The sequence below is a fragment of the Choloepus didactylus genome, chromosome 16 (genome assembly GCF_015220235.1).
Source record: "Choloepus didactylus isolate mChoDid1 chromosome 16, mChoDid1.pri, whole genome shotgun sequence".
NCBI classification, from domain to species: domain Eukaryota; kingdom Metazoa; phylum Chordata; class Mammalia; order Pilosa; family Megalonychidae; genus Choloepus; species Choloepus didactylus.
Window position 1 is genome coordinate 56932785 of NC_051322.1, and position 18495 is coordinate 56951279.

At 42.3% G+C, this 18495-nt stretch overlaps 1 protein-coding gene across 2 annotated transcripts in view; it reads left to right on the top strand.

Moving 5' to 3' along the window:
• NPC1 (NPC intracellular cholesterol transporter 1) overlaps positions 1–18495 on the top strand; it is a 51325-nt gene that overhangs the window by 14884 nt on the left and 17946 nt on the right. For both annotated transcript variants that reach the window (XR_005212157.1, XM_037805549.1), the window contains exons 5-14: positions 1629–1796; positions 2603–2852; positions 3903–3976; positions 4472–4842; positions 6078–6304; positions 8782–8882; positions 11053–11155; positions 12245–12434; positions 12879–13061; positions 16865–16979. Coding sequence is in view for 1 of the 2 variants with exons in the window: in XM_037805549.1 (XP_037661477.1) it covers positions 1629–1796; positions 2603–2852; positions 3903–3976; positions 4472–4842; positions 6078–6304; positions 8782–8882; positions 11053–11155; positions 12245–12434; positions 12879–13061; positions 16865–16979 (1782 nt within the window). In the remaining variant the exon portion in view is untranslated. The remainder of the gene's footprint in view (positions 1–1628; positions 1797–2602; positions 2853–3902; positions 3977–4471; positions 4843–6077; positions 6305–8781; positions 8883–11052; positions 11156–12244; positions 12435–12878; positions 13062–16864; positions 16980–18495) is intronic.

Consider the following 18495-nt stretch of genomic DNA (forward strand, 5'->3'; position numbering starts at 1 on the left):
CATTGTAGTTTGTGATCATGAAAAAAAGTGGAGACACTAAATGCTCATTAGTAGGAGAATGGATAATTACATTGGAGTATAGTCATGGTCATATAATGGGACACTTAAAACTAAAAGTCTGCGAATTAGAGTTATGTCTATCATGGATGAATTTTTTTTTAATGTTAACCAAGAAGTAAGTTACAGCGTATGTATAAGGTGCTGTTTATATGAAGTTTTAAAACAAAACAGTGCTACATATTTATGGATGCAATATGCCATAAAGTATACAAACACGTGGATGTTTGTGGTTACCTTAGGGAAGGTGATGGGCACAGCAGGGCTATATTGTCGGAGCTTCAAATGTATCTATTATGGGTTATGTTTTTAATGTTGAGGCACGTGTAAAGGGGTAAGATCAGTATGGCTGGGTGATTTGAGTATAAGAGAATTATATTATTCTCCGTACTTTTTGTATGCTTGAAATATTCAATAAGATAAAACCTGAAAAACAAATGGTGTACCGGAGGATAGATATGCTGGAATTAGCCAGAAAGCAGCATAGAGATATAAAGATCTGGGAATTATTAAAGAAATTACATGTAGGATAAAACGAGCTCTAGAAAAGGGAAAGAATTGGGGAGAGCCAATAAGAGAAGGGATAATGACAGAATTTTCCAGAACAGATGAGAGACAAATCCTCAGATTTAAGAAACAAAATGAATCCTTATGCTGGATTAATTTAAGAGAAAGCCAGGCCTAAATACAGCTTAGAAAACTATAAAAGGTAAAGACAAATATCTTAAAAGTGAGTAGAGAGGAGAGAAAAATATCAAAGAATAACAACTAGAGATTTTCTTACCAGTAATGATAGAGGCCAGAAAGCAATGGAATAATATTTTCATAGTTATGTGGGAAATGACTGTCACTCTAGCTAAACTGCCTTTCAAGAGTGAGGGCAAAACAAAAGGAATTTATAAATATCTCCTTAAGGTTTAGGAGAAGACGATCCTGGAAAATTTCTAGCAATCAGGGTCTTGTAAATGAAAATTAACAGTATAGGACCCATTACTACTACTAGCTTATGTGCAGAATGTCATTGATCGTCTCCTTATTTAGTGTGTTGTCTTTATGTATACTAAAAACAACCAAACAAAAAGAATAGCTGTTAGATTCATTCACGCCTGGCCTCTGTCCTGAAATCAGTCTCTACAGTAAATTCCATAATCCAGATGTATGTTCTGCTGCAGAAATTTTCTAGAACCAACTTCACTGACTAAAGAGGTACTACAGTTCTTAGCTTCTCCTTCCTGAGTCTTAGTATGCTTAATATGCTTCTCTTGTAGAGCGCGATAGTACTTCTCCAAGCTGTTGTGAGAACTACACGGATAATGTAAACCTTTCCTATCTATTTCTTACTTTTAAATTCCTTGGAATTTGGCCTAGGATATTATTTGCAGTGTGATGAACCAGATTAAATGGTGATCTCAGTTCCTGCTCTTTGTGTTTCCTGTATTTAACCTACTCCCCGAAAGTGGCTTGTGGTTGCAGTATATGTGAGTTTCTGGTTTGAAATTCCTCTTGTAAGCTCTTGCATGGTGAGTTACAGTAAGCTTCAGGTTCATTTTTCCTTGGCATTGCTCCCCTAGCGATGTACAATGCCTGCCGGGACGTGGAGGCCCCCTCCAGTAACGACAAAGCCCTGGGACTGCTGTGTGGGAAGGATGCGGCAGCCTGCAATGCCACCAACTGGATCGAGTATATGTTCAATAAGGACAACGGACAGGCACCTTTTACCATCACACCCATTTTTTCAGGTAGGGATAGAGACTCCCCCATTTGGGCTGTTTATGATATTTTAAAGCCAAGAAACCATAATCTGCAATAGGAAACTAAACAAATTCAGATAACTAGTTTTTGAAATTTCTCTCCCAAGTAAAAAAGATAACTAGAGCATGTATCCTGCCCCTGATTACTAAAGAGAGGGGGAAAGTGGGATTGGATGAGGAAAAAGAATTGCCTTTGGGTATAGCTACGTAATTGAAAGAATAAGCTGTTTTGTAAAAAGGCCAAAAAGTGTTACACAAAGGCTTTTTCAGGAGTTCTGCTCTATTATTTGCCTGGTTTCTCACAATGGAGAGCAAGACATGATTTAAGTCCTGAGGATATTTGAAAGAATGTATGGTAAGTTTTGAGCATAGTTCCAAATGAAACAGCATAGTTTTTGAACATGGGACTTAAGAATTAGCAGTAGGGGGTTTGAGTTATTTTCAGGACTAAATAGTTAGTACATATGAGAGCCTTAATACAGTCTGGCAGTTTGTAGATACTTAACAAATGTTTTTTGTTAAAAAAAAAAAAAAAGACTTTTATGGTTTTCTTTAGATATAGTGCACTCGGTTCTCAGTGACAAAACCTCTGCACTAAGTTATTGAATTAACAAAATTTTAGAGGTCAAAGCAGCACAAAATAATTTCATCAAACTAAAACTCCTGTTCTTTTTATTCTTCCAGTTGTGTTGTACATTTCAGTGTGCTTATCGTTAGGCTTAAATGTAATTTAAGGCAAGCATTTCTAATGATTTCTTACTTGAGATATTCACTCAACACACTTCTTCCCATAGACCTTCCAGTCCGTGGAATGGAGCCCATGAACAATGCCACCAAAGGCTGCAACGAGCCTGTGGATGAGGTCACGGGGCCGTGCAGCTGCCAGGACTGCTCCCTCACCTGCGGCCCCAAGCCCCAGCCCCCGCCCCCACCCGCCCCCTGGGTCATCTTCGGCTTGGACGCCATGTATGTCATCATGTGGATCACCTACATGGCTTTCCTGCTTGTGTTTTTTGGAGCATTTTTTGCAGTGTGGTGCTACAGGTAAGCAGTTTTGTTTGTCCTCTAGGGCAAGGAGAGCAAAATTACCCAAGTGGCACTGTTTTATCTTTCCACTTGGCAGATCTTGGTCAATTAGAACAGAAAACAAATCTCTGCACTAATACCATGAATTGCTATGCCCTGCAACCAGTAAACACTCAGAGGCCTGTTTAGATATTTAAACATTTGAAGTAAATGCCATCACTTTATTCAGAGTGACTTGTAATTTGAAGCACTGGACATTAACCATCCTTTCTTTAATGGAAATGTCTTTGAGACTATGCTGATATTCCTGTTTCTCCTCAAACTGTCACCCGCTGATTTTCGCATCTGTCAGTGGATCTTGCCTGCAGCAGTTATTAATTGTGGTGTTGGCCTAATAGTGATTTTTATACTTTTCTTATTCCTCCAACATTTATTAATTGGAATTCTGAACAGAGAGCTATCCCTCTGCCCCCATGTATTTATTTATTCAATTTACACAGTATGGACTCCTGGATTTTTAAAGTGTTTTATTCTACAGATATCCAGTACTGTCATTTATTTTGCTGCCCACATTTTTCCATTTTGGCCACTGGGAGTACTGTGTCCTTTTGACTTTCCCCCACCTTTTTCAAGCACTTTCTTATTTTCTGGCATTACAAGATAATCCAGACTGACTTTGTATTTTCCATGACCTGGGCCTGGGATCACCCTCTTCTGCAAGGAGTCCTTTTATTAGAGTGGTATTTAGAAACCCAAATCCAGGCATGAGGCGTCCTTACTGATACTGGGGAGGGTGGTGTATTTTTTAAGGACCTAAAAGTTTTAAATATCAATGGGGGCTACGAGATGAAACTATTCATTATCAATTTGGGTTTTGATACCTTCTTAAATTTTCTGAGACTGGTTAGCAGAGGGACTCAGAGCAAGGGAACGCAGGGTAAAGAAGGTAACAATTAGGAAGGAAATGGGATACGGAAGTAAGGTTTTAACAGGATTATGGGATGTCAGAACAACAACCTCCATCAAGATGAAGTCCACTAATACTACTTACTTGCTTTTATTTTTCAGAAAACAGTATTTTGTCTCTGAGTACACCCCCATTGATAGCAATATAGCTTTTTCTGTAAATGCCAGTGACCAAGGTAGGTATGTTTGGTATAGAAATAAAAGGGTTGGAATTACGTTGACATGAGAGTCCTCATTTCCTCAGCCTGTGTTGGGGTGCTGTGTAGTGCTCGGGAGAAGGCAGTCATCAGGCAGACACAGTCCTGGCCCTTTGTGGCACCCAATTTAGTGTGGGTTTCAGAGCAGAGCCAAGTAATTAACAAGAGTAATAAAGTCATTGTGGGCTGGGTAAGAGCTGTGACAGCAGGTGCAGGTTGGGAGCATGGGGTGCAGGGCAGGGTTGATGGGGACCTGCTTCCAACAGAGTGGTCGGAGTGTTGCACCTGTCCTTCCTTTGTGGGGTGGGGACGCCATCCCATGGGCAGGCAAGAAGGGGTACTTCATGGAGCACGTGGCTGGCTGAGGGTCAGGGAGGCTCTCACAGGTGGCCCCTGGAGGGCTGGGATTTGCTGCCACATGTGGAAGTAGCTAATCGTTTCCCTCCGCCCTCCCTTCCCCTCCTGCCCTTCCAGGGGAGGCATCCTGCTGCGACTCACTCAGCGTGGTGTTTGAGGGCTCTTTGAGGCGGCTGTTCACGCAATGGGGGTCTTTCTGCTTCCGGAACCCTGGTTGTGTCCTTTTCTTCTCCGTGGTCTTCATTTGTGTATGCTCTTCGGGCCTGGTGTTTGTCCGAGTCACCACCAACCCAGTTGACCTCTGGTCAGCCCCCAACAGCCAGGCGCGTCTGGAAAAGGAGTACTTTGACACGCACTTTGGGCCTTTCTTCCGGACAGAGCAGCTCATCATCCGCGCCCCCCACACTGACCGGCACACTTACCAGCCGTACCCTTCAGGGGCTGACGTGCCCTTTGGACCACCTCTGGACATTGGGATTTTGCACCAGGTAATCTGCTGTTTCCAGAAAACTGTCTGAGGGGAAGCTTGGCAGTTTACTGGCCTTTACATGTTGACCAGTTCTGTCTGATATGAATTTGGGACTAAATGTAATGGTGTATCTTGAAAATCTTAAAGATAAAAGTAAAGGTGCTTTTAATTTATTTTTTAAGAAAATGAATAATAGATGTTGAGCTTAATGAAAAATCTGTTGTGGGCTGCTCTTATATTTACTTCTTATAGTAGGTCTGGCCTTCCCTTGAGATTGAAATGAGCAGATGGAGATTTAAATGGCATTTATGAGGTGGTCACCCTAGGATTTATGAATTTCTCCCTTTTGGTAACTGAAAGTAATGTACTAGGACCCAAAGCCTCTTATGCTTCCTCAGGCTGTGGAAGGAGCCGCTGGGTCCTTACTGATCCAACTTGCCTGAATAACCTTCCATTGCCTGAACTCCAGCTCCCAACCTGCATTTCAAGGTGTTTGCATTTGAGATGCCATCCCATTTCTCTTCACAGGCACTTAAACCATCCCAATTTCCGTTATCACACTTGCCTTGGAGACCCATATCCATGAATAAACTACATTCCACTTTTCTAAGGAGATGATGACACGGTGTCATTGTTTTCCTTTTAACTGTTGCTCTTGCCTACTGAAAGTCTATCTTGAAAAGCATCAAAACTGTCTCAAGACTTTAATGGAATCTTTTCTCCACCCAGCAGTTCCCTGTTGCATTTTTCCCAACTTGTTAATTTATATTCATCACCTGCTTTATGCAAAATATGAACAACATAGTCATTTACCTTCTAGAAAATGTGGGGATATACATGAGAGGTGTCGTGCATTATGTGGCAGTGAGTGGTATGTTACTGTGGGGGGGCACATCCAAAAAGACTGGGCATCTTGCCCTGCTCGACCCTCCATTGCTGTGTCAGTCACTGCCCAAAAAGAAGTGAGGGGAGATGCACATGTCCTTCACTGGTACCTGTCTGGTTTTTTTTTGGCATCTGGTCACGGCATCACCTCCTGTAAGTCCAGATGCTCTAAACCTAGTCTCCATCCCAATTTGCTGTACTGATATTTGGCCGCCTCAGATAGTTTATCATATGTACCCTCCCCCACATCCTAGGTAGGATTTTTCCCAAATACTTTTTCTCTTCTGACCCTCAGGACAATAATGATTACTCAAAATCTCAGAGAAATCTGACACATTTCTGTGTTTGCTTATTTTTACTTTTTTTCAGGTCCTTGACTTACAAACAGCCATTGAAAACATTACTGCATTTTACAACAACCAGACTGTGATGCTTCAAGACATCTGCTTGGCTCCCCTCTCGCCGTATAACAAGAATTGCACCATTTTGAGTGTGTTAAATTACTTCCAGAATAGCCATGCCATGCTGGACCATACAAAAGGAGATGAATTCTATGTGTATGCAGATTACCACACACACTTTCTCTACTGTGTGCGGTAAGCAGCAGGAGACACCCTGCCTCTGGGAAAGTGCCTGCCTCGAGCCAGTCATTCATTTACCCCACACACAGCTGAGCCCCTGCTGTTGTTAGGCCCCATTCTAGGCACTGGGGGCTCAGCAGTGACCGTGACGACCGAGACCCTGCTCTCTGAAGCTTGCATTCTGGGGGGACAGTGGGGGAAGGGACAGACAGCAAATAACTAACTATATAGTATATATAGTATAGTGTTGGGCAGAGATGAGTGCTTAGAGGGAAAATACAACAGGGCAAAGAAATGGGGTGCCGTGGGGTGTGGACAGGGGAAGCCTTTCTGGTGAGATGACATTTGAGTAGAGAACCGCACATAAGGGGTAAAAAGGAGAGAGCCCATCGCTCTCTGAGGAAAAGCGCTCCAAGCTGAATGAGCAGCAGGTCCACAGGCCTTGGGGTGGCAGTGCTCGTGGACATAGGGAGCTGCAGGGACTTTCACCTCACACCTGCTTGATAACAAACACGGTGTCACCTGGCCACTCCTGAAGGTTTTTGTTTTGTTTTGTTTTTTGAGCTGGCTTCATAGTGGTACATAGTGCTTTTTCTTGCCTTTCAAACATAAACTTATATCATGATATCAGACTTTTTAAAATGGACAGCCTCCCCTTGAGGGGCGGGGGCAGGAGGGATGTGCAGCTGGGCAAGGTGAGTTTATGACTTGGATTAGTCACAAAGGGAAGCTGTGCCTGGTGACCTGCGAGGCTTGTCCTGGGCAGCAGGAGTGACGCTGGCTGGGCCTGCCCTCCCCTGATGCGCTGACGCCTGGCCAGGCCTGGAGACAAGTTGATCAGCCAGTCGGACAACCACCACAGTGGCTATTTCTTCCTAACAGAAACAGAGAAATTCTACTTTGTCACCTCCAAGTGCCCTGTCTGGTGACCTTAAGTTTCTAAATTTTAGCTTTGGGAATTTGACCCTCTGGGTGGTTGGGTTCTGATTACTCTGTTTCCAGGAGATCCCCTCCAAACGTGAGCCGTACTCATGTAAAAGAGTATGTATGTACCCATATGCCCAGGAACCAGTGTTCTCCACAGGAGGCATGGGTGGTTTGGGGAAAAAAAACTAATATTATATAATTTTTATATTTGAAAGAAAAACTATTTCTCTTTTTTTGGGGGGGTGGTTGGTGCATGAGACTTATGATTTCTCAACAGGGCCATGGTTTTAATGGGTTGAGAAATTCTGTGGTAAATGACAATTCCCCTTCTGGGCAGCAGAAATTTGGGTCTGGATTGTAGTTATGTTGTCTGCATCGTTCACACCCTTAGGCCATCCCTCACCTCTCTCCTCACCCTCCAACCTTTTCTGGCCCTTTCCTCCAGAGGATGCCAAAACCAGGCGCAGATCAACCTCTTTCCTGTCCCCCTGTAAGCCTCTGTATTATTTGCTGAACGTGAAACTGTCCCTGAATTCTTCCTGATCCTCAACTCTTTCATGTAATTCTTGTGGACTGTAACCTTGGATGAGCTCTCAGATCCGTGATGTGGAGACATCAAACTAGCATCTCCCCTCACTTTCAGGGCCCCAGAGCCATGTCAGTCAGCTCTGAAGGGGGGTGTTGAAGATCAAGTACCAGAACCTCTGAGAGTGCTGGCAGACGGCTGGCTTTTTCAGCCCTGAAACGTTGGCTCCCTCTCCCACTGGCTGGCTGGCTGTACTCCCTGGTCATGTCTTGCCTGGGCCATTGCACAAATCTCCTGACTGTTCTCCTTCCTTGCTGTTTCTTTCCCACTTCCAGACCTTCTTCCACTTTGCCCCTCGACTTATCTTTGTAAAACAGCCCCTGACATGTTTTCCCCAAATCTCTTAATTGCTCCCTTTGTGCCTAACAGATATAAAAATCCAAACTACTTAGCATGGCACCTAAGACCTTTTTTCTCTCACGGTCTATTCCTAACCCTTTGCAGCTTTATCCCCTCCTTCAGGAGCCCCCCAGCCCCGGCTTGGGCGCCCTGTGCTCTGGACACAGGCCTTCTCGCCATTCCCCATACCACTGTGTGGTTACTCTCCTACTCTCACGCATGCCTGTTTTCTCTCTCCCCTTCCCATTCCCCAATTGTGGCTTTAGGGAACACCCTCAATTCCCCCTTACCTGGTGAGTTCTAATTCTCCCCAGTCCTTAGAGGCCTGGTTCCATACAGGCCTTTTGGGGTGAGTTTCCTCGTGTCTCAGTTGCTCCCCTCCCCCCCACCCCTGTACCCCTCAGCACCGCTCAGTGTGATATTGCTTTCCCTGTGTTGGAATTGCCTGCCTCTTGCTCAATGAATCCTAAGCTTCCAAAGGCAAGTGCTGAACTATATTATTCAGCTAAGTAACCTCGGGACCCCTATTGTGCCTAGAATATAGTACGCCTCCCTAAATGTTTGTTGTATAAATGTTGAGGTCTCTGTAATGTCTTGAGACTTGTTCTAATTGGGAGGCATTTTGTAAACATTTTGGCAGGGCTCCAGCCTCTCTGAATGATACAAGTGTGCTCCACGATCCTTGTCTGGGTACGTTTGGAGGACCAGTGTTCCCGTGGCTTGTGCTAGGAGGCTACGATGGTGAGTATGGGAAGCTTTTCCTTGTCCTTTTAGATAAAGTAGTCTTAGTTCTGTCCTTGGCAGGTAAGTGGTAATTATAAAGATTTCATAAATTGAGTAGTCTTGTTGGTCCCTTTCTCCTGAATCCCCCAAATAATCTTGCTTTGGCTTTGGGTTTTATTCTGGATTTTAAAAAAGTGGATTCTGTTGTTCTTTAAGTCACATACACCTTTGAGAAGCTGTTGAAAGCTAAGGACCCTTTCCCCAGAATAGTGCAGTTGTGCACATCCACATAATAGGTTGTTCAGTTTCAAGGGGTTATGGATCCCTTGAAGCTCACCTGTAGGCGGTCCATGGTCCTCAGGTTAAGAAGCCGTGTAATGAGGAAGAGGGAATATTTGAAGTACGGGGAAAAGTAAACAAAGTCGATGAGTTTATTTTTCCTTCTAAACCAGCCAGTTAAGAATTCCAGCATTTTTGCAGTGGAAGGACCACTTGGTTTGCTCTGTGCTGGTTCCCGTCACTCCTTGGCACAGGTTCTACGTGGTGCAGCAGGGCAATGACTTATGCATCTGAAGCCTAATTACAGGCAGCTCAACAGGTTGTTCTCCCACCTGAGGGAGAGGCCAAATAGGTTGTCTTCTCACCCAGAGGGAGGGATAAATTGTGATCCATATTCAAAAGCCACTCTGCCTCATATAATAAAATACCATTTCTAATCAGAAATGGGGAAGGAGTGGTGTCAGCAGCTGGCTGGGCATATGAAAAAAAATTTAAGTGGATCTCTACCTTATTCCTTCCACCAAAATAAATTCCAGTTGGATCAAAAATTAAAATGTAAGAAATAAAACCATTAAAGAACTAGAAGAAAACACATGAGGGTTAAAAAAAAAAAAGAAATCCTAAAATGACAAGGCATTTTTAAGCAAGACACAACCCAGAAGACGTAAAAAGAAAGACTGACAAATCTGACTACATAAAAATTAATAATTCCTGTTGGGGGGAGCAAACATCATAAAGTTAAAAAAAAAAAAAAAAGACGACAAACTGGAGAAAAAAGAATAGTATATGTGACAGACATTTCCTTAATAAATAAAGAGCTCATATGAAAAAAAAAGACCAGGAGCCCGAAAGAAAAGTGGACAAAGCCATATGAAAGTTACCAAAAGAGGAAATACAGATGCCTTTTAATTTATATGGGAAAAATGCTTGACCTCAGTCCTAATCAGTGGATTTCAATCTGTTTACTTACCATATTGGGAAAGATCTAAGAGTTGATAAAACACCATGTGGGTGAAAGTAGGGGAAACTACACTGTGAGGACTATAGATTGGTTACTAGAATGTTAGCTCCAGGAAGGCAGGGATTTTGATCTCTTTTGTTCAGTGATGTACCCCCAATGTCTAAAATGATGCCTGCACAAAGTAGGTCTCAAATATTTTATTAAATAGAAATTGGTGCAAAGTTTTTGGATGGCAGTTGGGAGAATTTATCACATTTGGAAATACACATACGTTTTGATTCTTTGTACTTGTAAAAATTCATTCTACAAATATATATTTCACGCATTAGACATTTATAAGTTTATTCTTTATAGTTTTGTTTCTAATAACAGGAAGTTGCATATGATGTCCAGCTATTGGGGATTGGTTAAATTATACTGGAAAATGCTACTGGAGAAAGAATAAGGAAGCTCCTTATATACTAAAACGGAATGGTTTCCAAGATACAAAAATTTTACAGCGTAAAGTGCAGAGTAGTATATTACTTTTTGTGCAGATAAAAAGTTTTTGCTTGTGTATGCATGAAGTATCTCTGGAATGATTCTCACAAATGGTCACAATATAGGGAAGAGAGCCAAGAGAATGGAGTGGGGACTTGGAAAGGAGAGAGTTTTCTCTGAAAACTCAGTTTGGAAGTTTTACCATGCATGGACTATGTAGCTTAATAAAAATTTTTTTTAAAGTTCTTCCATAATGATAACTTTTCCCCTCCTTGGACACAGAATTGACTGAAGCTCACATAGACTATTTCACTGAACCCTTTTTTTTTTGTTCTTGGAGCTCAGGACTATGGTCTCTAGCTACAGTGAGAAATCAGAGTCAGCTAGCTGTGTTGTGATTTTCCCCTTGTATTTATCTAATTTTCTACTGACTTGTAACATTTTTGATGTCACGTTTTTCCTTTCTAGATCAAAACTACAACAACGCCACTGCCCTTGTGATTACCTTTCCTGTCAATAATTACTATAACAATACAGAGAAGCTCCAGAGGGCCCAGGCCTGGGAACGAGAGTGAGTTGCTGAAGGGCTCTAAACAAACGCTCCTTCCTTCATTGGAAGCTGGACGCTTGCTGCTAGCGCTTACTTCTTTCTACTAAGTTAACTAAAGCCATCTAAGTTATGACTAAGTGATGTTAAGAAGAAATCTGTAAAGAAATGTACCTATAAACAGATTGTTTAGACAGGTATTCCTGCACAAGAATGCAAAAGTATATGTACAGAAATGTCTCTTGTTTTCTAATAGCAAAAACCAGGAACAAGCTGGGTATACGTTAGTAAGGGCTGAGCTAAATAAAATATGCCGTAAGTATATAGTAGAATACTATGGAGTCATTCAAAAGTGTGAAGTGGATAATTGGTCCAAGATGTATTAAATGAAAAGCCAAAATCAGCCTGTCTAGGTAAATGTAGGCTACACAGGCACTTCATGCTTAGAAAATATCAAGCGAATGACCTAAGAAATTAACTGTGGTTGTTACCTCTAGAGAAGAGGAGGAGATTGAGTCAGGCAGGGGATGTTTCACTCTATACCCTTCAGTCCCATGGGCATATGCATCTTCATTATGATATCTGTTTAGATCTCATACCATTAGAAATCTGTTTTAGATAAAAAGAAATAGGGAAAACATGAACCAGTTTTTAAACCTTGTATAACCTTTTTTTTAATGCAATTTTATTATTGAGATATATTCACACATCATACAATCCATCCAAAGTATAAAATCAGTAGCTCACAGTGTTATCACGTAGTTGTATAGTCATTACCACAATCAATTTTAGATTGTTTTCATTACTCCAAAAATAAAAATATAAAAGAAAATTGAAAACATCCCGTTCCCGTAATCGTCCCTGTTGTTGACCCCTAGTATTGGCGCGGTACATTTGTTACTGGGTCTGACCCTGTTTTGATGGTGGAAAATTCAGTGGGTCTGGAATTTGACTGTGATCTGAAACTTCTCACCTTGTGGCCTCCAGTGTGGGAGTCCCCTTTGCATTTCAGGCTGTGGAAGTGTGACCTTCGTGTCGTAGAAGTTGGGGAGGTTTCTTGTTTTGCTGTCACTGAGTTTTAACTTAAAGTATAAACTTTTTCTTACTCTCTAGGTTTATTAATTTTGTAAAAAACTACAAGAATCCAAATCTGACCATTTCTTTCACTGCTGAACGAAGTATTGAAGATGAACTGGATCGTGAAAGTAACAGTGATATCTTCACTATCATCATAAGCTATGCCATCATGTTCTTATATATTTCTGTAGCCTTGGGGCACATCAAAAGCTGTAGAAGGTTTCTGGTAAGTGTTGGGGATGTCTTTGTGTCTGTCTGGTGTATATCTGTCTGTGTTAGACATGGCACTGTACAACATGGTGTATCTTACCCCCTTTTTATTCCTAATTCATTATGTTCAAAACTTCCTTAAATTCCCCGTGTTTTATTTCTATCTTATATGTGTCCTGCGTCTGTTTTCTTCAGTCCCAATTTTTGGATCTATCTTAAAGTTTATTTCACATCATCCAGTTTTTTCTGATTTGTCTACTCCATCATGTAAGAATGTGAGCTCGTGAAATGTGTTGCTAGGGAGGACCTAGAACATTTTTCCTCTCTTCACCAGAACTGAGAATTGTATTTTTAACTGTAGATTGGATAAGCCCGCGTAATGAAATAAAAATAAGGACCTTGGAGTAACGCATAGGCCAAGACGCACTCTCCTGACACTCGTGTCTTTGTTGGCCCTCAGGTGGATTCCAAGATCTCGCTGGGCATCGCAGGCATCCTCATCGTGCTGAGCTCTGTGGTGTGCTCCTTGGGCATCTTCAGCTACCTCGGGCTGCCCCTCACCCTCATTGTCATCGAAGTCATCCCGTTCCTGGTGCTGGCTGTCGGTGTGGATAACATCTTCATCCTGGTCCAGGCCTACCAGGTACATTGTCATAGCCTTGTAGAACTTAGCACCTGTCCAAGAACCTGGGTCTGTTCATGGCAGTCTGGGTCTAGGCAGCGTGTCTGTGAGAGTGGGGAGCAGGGGGCTTTTTGTCCTTTCCCCCTTGTTGCTTAATAAGATTGGGATCCCTGACTTGGTCTGGGCATTTTGGGACCAAGAATTTCCCCCCGCTCTTTGGTTGCTGGGATAGATATAAAGTGAGAATTTTAAAAGTGTCTTTTTCACACATGTGCAAGAAGGGCTGTGATGGTTAGGTTCATGTGTCAACTTGGCCAGGTGATAGTACCCAGCTGTCTGGTCAAGCACACACTGGCCTAACAATTGCTGTGAGGAGTTTGTGGCTGGTTAACAAACCAACAGGCTGGTTTATTAAATCATCAGTCAATTGATTGCAGCTGTGACTGATGACTCACCAAAGGGCGTGTCTTCCACAATGAGAGAATGCAATTGGCTGGATTTAATCCAATTAATCAGTTGAAGACTTATAAGTGAGACAGTTAGAGGACCTTCACTTCTTCTGCTGCCAAGTGAAGCATTTCCTGAGGAGTTCGTCGAAGTTGCCAGTTCGTTTCCTGAGGAGTTCATTGAACACATTCGTCAAAGATCCCAGTTCATTTCCTGAGGAGTTCATCGAAGTTGTTGGTTTGTTTCCTGAGGCGTTCATCGGACATCTTCCTTGGAGCTGAGTTTGCTGACTACTCTACAGAATTTGGACTCGTGCATACCCACAGTTGTGAGAGTCATTTTTACAATTTGATAGTCAGAGACACCTCTCATTGATTCTGTTTTCCTAGAGAACCCGAACTAATACAACTTGGTACCGGGAGTGGTTCTTGAGAAACAGAATCTTAAAATGGGCTTTTACAATTTGTTTTCTACTCTGCTTAGGTTCAAAGACACTAACGACTCTATTGCCAATAATCAAGAGGGCACTGACAATCCATGGCATGAGTTGGCAAAGGAGATACGCAAAATAGCACCGTTTCATTCTCCTAATCATTCTCTAGTAGAAAGCAAGGTGCTGGGTGACAATGTTTTCTACACCTTCACAGAGTTTTGCAGTATTAAGAGGTATAATGATGTTGGCTGGCTGCTCTTAGATACTTTGGATAAAGTTGTAAGAGAAAGGGATGAGCTAAAAGCTTCAAATTCAAAACTTAAACGCCATATGACAGATGTATGTGGTTTCTATGTGTGCCCTGAAAAAGTCTTATTTCCTGTGCCCGCAGACTGGAAGTTTCTGAAAACCAGACGCAGACTCTCACATTGCGCGAGTAGCAGATTTACAATGTAAACTAAAATCTCAACCTCTCGGTGTCTGCTGTTAAAGTAAAAGCATTGATTGGAAAAGAATGGGATCCGGAAACTTGGGATGGGGACATATGGATTGATAATAATGGCAGTGAAGACATTGGAACCCTGGATTCTGCTGAGTCATTGTTAGATTTACCTGTAGAGGGCTAAGCTGAAGAAATGGCTTCCCCACCTCCAGTCTACCCTAAAGAGCCTGCCACCCAACTCCCACCTAAAGAGATTAACCCTTCAGTGCTTGCTAATCCTGTAACCACCTCCCCTAAGGAAGCAGCCCTCACTTCTCTGTCTGGAGAGATTAATCCAGTTTTAAGAGGCGAAAATGCAACAGAATGTCCTGAGGTAAATGGCTTGAGGGATAATTCTAACTCTTTTCATGACCCACCCCCACCACCAGTCTTTGCTTCAAGACCTATAACTAGGCTAAAGTCCCAACAGGCCCCAAAGGGTGAGATACAAAGTGTGACCCATGAAGAGGTACGCTATACTCCAAAGGAACTGTATGAGTTTTCCAGCTTAAACAGACAGAAACCAGGGGAATATGTGTGGGAATGGATATTAAGGGTGTGGGATAATGGTGGAAGGAATATAAGGTTGGATCAGGCTGAATTTACTGATATGGGTCCACTAAGCAGAGATTCTATATTCAGTATTGTAGCTCGAGGGGTTAGAAAGGGTGTTAACAGTTTGGGTGGTTGTCTGAAACATGGATCAAAAGGTGGCTGGCATTACCAGAGGTTGAAATGCCAGAACTGCCCTGGTACAATGTGGAGGAGGAGAGATTGGAATGTTAGAGTGGATTTATCATGGAAGACCTGCTCACACAGCCCTGGAATGTCCAGAGGACACACCTTTTACCAGGACTGTAAGGAATAAATTTGTGAATAGTCGCCCTTCTCTGTAGGTCAGATATTACTATAGGAACTGCTATCACTGAGCTGGAATCCTTAAACACAATGGGGATAATCGGGTCCTGAGTCGGCAGAAGCCAAGTGGCTGCAGTTAATCACCACAGACAAGGTGGGCGTGGCTAGCATAATGGAAAACAGGCTTAAAGCAGCAATCAAAATAATATGAACTACGGCCACGTGACCAGTTACAGAAACAAGGACTATGATGGCATGAATCTTTTCTCCTTGTTTTGTTATGATTATGTTTGTATTTGTCTGTAAAGCAAATATCTTTGCTTTCATCTCTGTCTTATCCCCTTATCATATGATATAACCCATACTGTTCATTTTGCTGTGTTTAAGCTAAAGGAAATGAATTTTAAAAGCTAATGTCACCCAAGGACTTGCACCCTATTCTGGAGAGATTTAGTTCATTTCCAGTTGTATGCTGCACAGCGGAGTATTGTTAGGCAAAATATGTCTGTTATTGTTATCTACTGAGAGATAAAGTATGGTTTTAGGTGATGTGTATAACTGCCAAGTTGACAAGGGGTGGACTGTGATGGTTAGGTTCATGTGTCAGTTTGGCCATGCTGTCTGGTCAAGCAAACACTGTGAGGACGTTTGAGGCTGGTTAATAAACCAACAGGCTGGTTTATTAAATCATCAGTCAATTGACTGCAGCTGTGACTGATGACTCACCAAAGGGCGTGCCTTCCACAATGAGAGAATGCAACTGGCTGGATTTATTCCAATTAATCAGTTGAAGACTTACAAGCGAGACAGTTAGAGGACCTTCACTTCTTCTTCAGCTGCCCAGTGAAGCATTTCCTTAGGAGTTCGTCGAAGTTGCCGGTTTGTTTCCTGAGGAGCTCATCAAACACATTCGTTGAAGATCCCAGTTCATTTCCTGAGGAGTTCATCAAAGTTGTTGGTTCATTTCCTGAGGAGTTCATCGGACATCTTCCTTGGAGCTGAGTTTGCTGACTGCTCTACAGAATTTGGACTCGTGCATACCCACAGTTGTGTGAGTCACTTTTACAAATCTGATAGTCAGAGATACCTCTCGTTGATTCTGTTTCCCTAGAGAATCCTAACTAATACAAGGGCTAACATGTTTTGGAAAATATTTTGGGTCCAACTGCTATTAAAAGGATTCTTAAAATAGTGTACAGGAATGATAGATTTGTTCAAAGGTGGCACTAAAAAGGCAGAATGTCAGCACACCACCCCATATTGTAGCAAATGTCTCAACCAGTTGGTTCTCACGTGATGCCCTTGTCCTGCAGCCCTGAGGCTGAATGAAGACTCCGTGGAATCGAAGAATGTCATTTAACAGTCCAGCCACGTGCAGCCTGCATATTTTTCTGACTATATGATGCAGTTTTTCCTTGAGTTTCTCACCTGTTACCTCAGGAGTTGAGAATTTTGAGATCCCCCACTAAAAGTTATATGCTTATAAGCATGCACTTGAAGTTGATAGTCCTTTTTCTTTACTATTGACTTCAAATAAGGCAGCAAAGAAAACGGCATTGTTACTTAGAAAGAAACTTTATGTTGCATATTTAATTTGTTTTTTAGAGAGATGAACGTCTTCAAGAGGAAACGCTGGATCAGCAGCTGGGCAGGGTCCTAGGGGAAGTGGCTCCTAGTATGTTCCTGTCATCCTTTGCAGAGACTGTAGCATTTTTCTTAGGTAATTATTCTCTGACTTCTAAGCCTTTGAGATTAGGGAAAGAGGGAGGTGGATATCTGACTATGCCCCTTTGTGTTGAAATAAATAAATAGTGAGGCTTTAATGACCTACAGTGGGACAAATCCCACCTGTAGTTGGGTGGGCTTGTTTAGAATTGTGTTGTGGACTGGTGAGAGTTGCCCCCTTCTCTGCAGGAGCAGAGGTAAGGCAGAGCAGTAGAGACAGTATGGGTGGAGCCAACACCTTAGGGGCTGGTGTAAGTGCTGGAGGGCCCAGTGCTTTTGTCATTGTTGATGTTATCTGTGGTTTTGTTGTTTTGAAGGTTATTTTTAATGAGTGCTCATGCACTTCCTGAAGCATTCATTTCATATTTTGGAATGCAGAGCCACAAAGTGCTAGCTAAGCCCTGTTGGACTAGCCTGTCACCCTTACATGATGCTCCCTGGAAGGCTAAGAATTATCTCCTCTTTGATTTAAGATTTGCCAGTACAGGTAACTGCCTAGGCACCATTTCCACAGCACATCTTGCCTTCCTTCTGGAAAGGGCAATGATTTTCTCAAACTCCCTGTGCCCCCATCTGGAGCAAAAACTATGAAATGTGATGGCATGACTTCCTGGACACAGCATTTGGTGACTTCCGGATCATGAGATGGTCATAAAAATGGTCATTGTCCCCCAAACTCATTCTCATTCTCAGTGGCTACCAGGTTGGATTCTAATGTTAATTTTGCCTGGAAGTCGGAGAAAGAAGCATTTTTCAGAATATCCAGCTTAAAGGTGAGGAGAAGATGGCAGGCTTGGTTTATCTATTAAAGGTGAGGTGAAGATGGCAGGCTTGGTTTACCTAACGATAGCACCTGCCATTCCCTCCCTCCTTTTCCCACAAGTTGAGGACCCCTCTGACAAGTGAGTTGGGGGAACTTACAGGTGGAGGGGACTCCTCCTCCTACTTCTAGGCCACCTCCTCCCCCCCCTTTTTTTTTTTTACCTTCTTCCTGGAAATCTATAATTTGTCAATGGCTTTGATTTTCTTCTGAGATCATGGAAATTGTGGTTGTGTTTTTTGGCAGATGAGATTGTTACAGTTACCAGGAAGCAGTGCAGGCAGAGAGCTGGGTCTTCTACTCATCTTCATTTAAAAAAGAAATCAATAAAATTCAGGACAGCCAGAAAAGACTGCTATGGATCTACCTGACTTCTCTCTTGGTGTTTGTTTATTTTTGTAGACATGGCAATTAATAGAGCTCTTGAAGAGCTGATAACCTGGACCACAGTAGACAGGGAAGAAATAGTTTTATTGTGTGTGTGTTTTTTTTTTTTTTAAGTAAACATGGTATAGTAGTAAAATTGAAATGCAAGACCTAAAACAGGTTGGATAGTTGAGTCTCTTCCTGAAAAAGGCAGGCATATTGCTGCCAGGGACCTGTGATGTTAAAAAACAAGAGAAAAAGAAAGTAGTCAACTGAGCCATTAGGACAGATCTTTGTGCACATAGTAAAGGCAGTAAAAGATGTT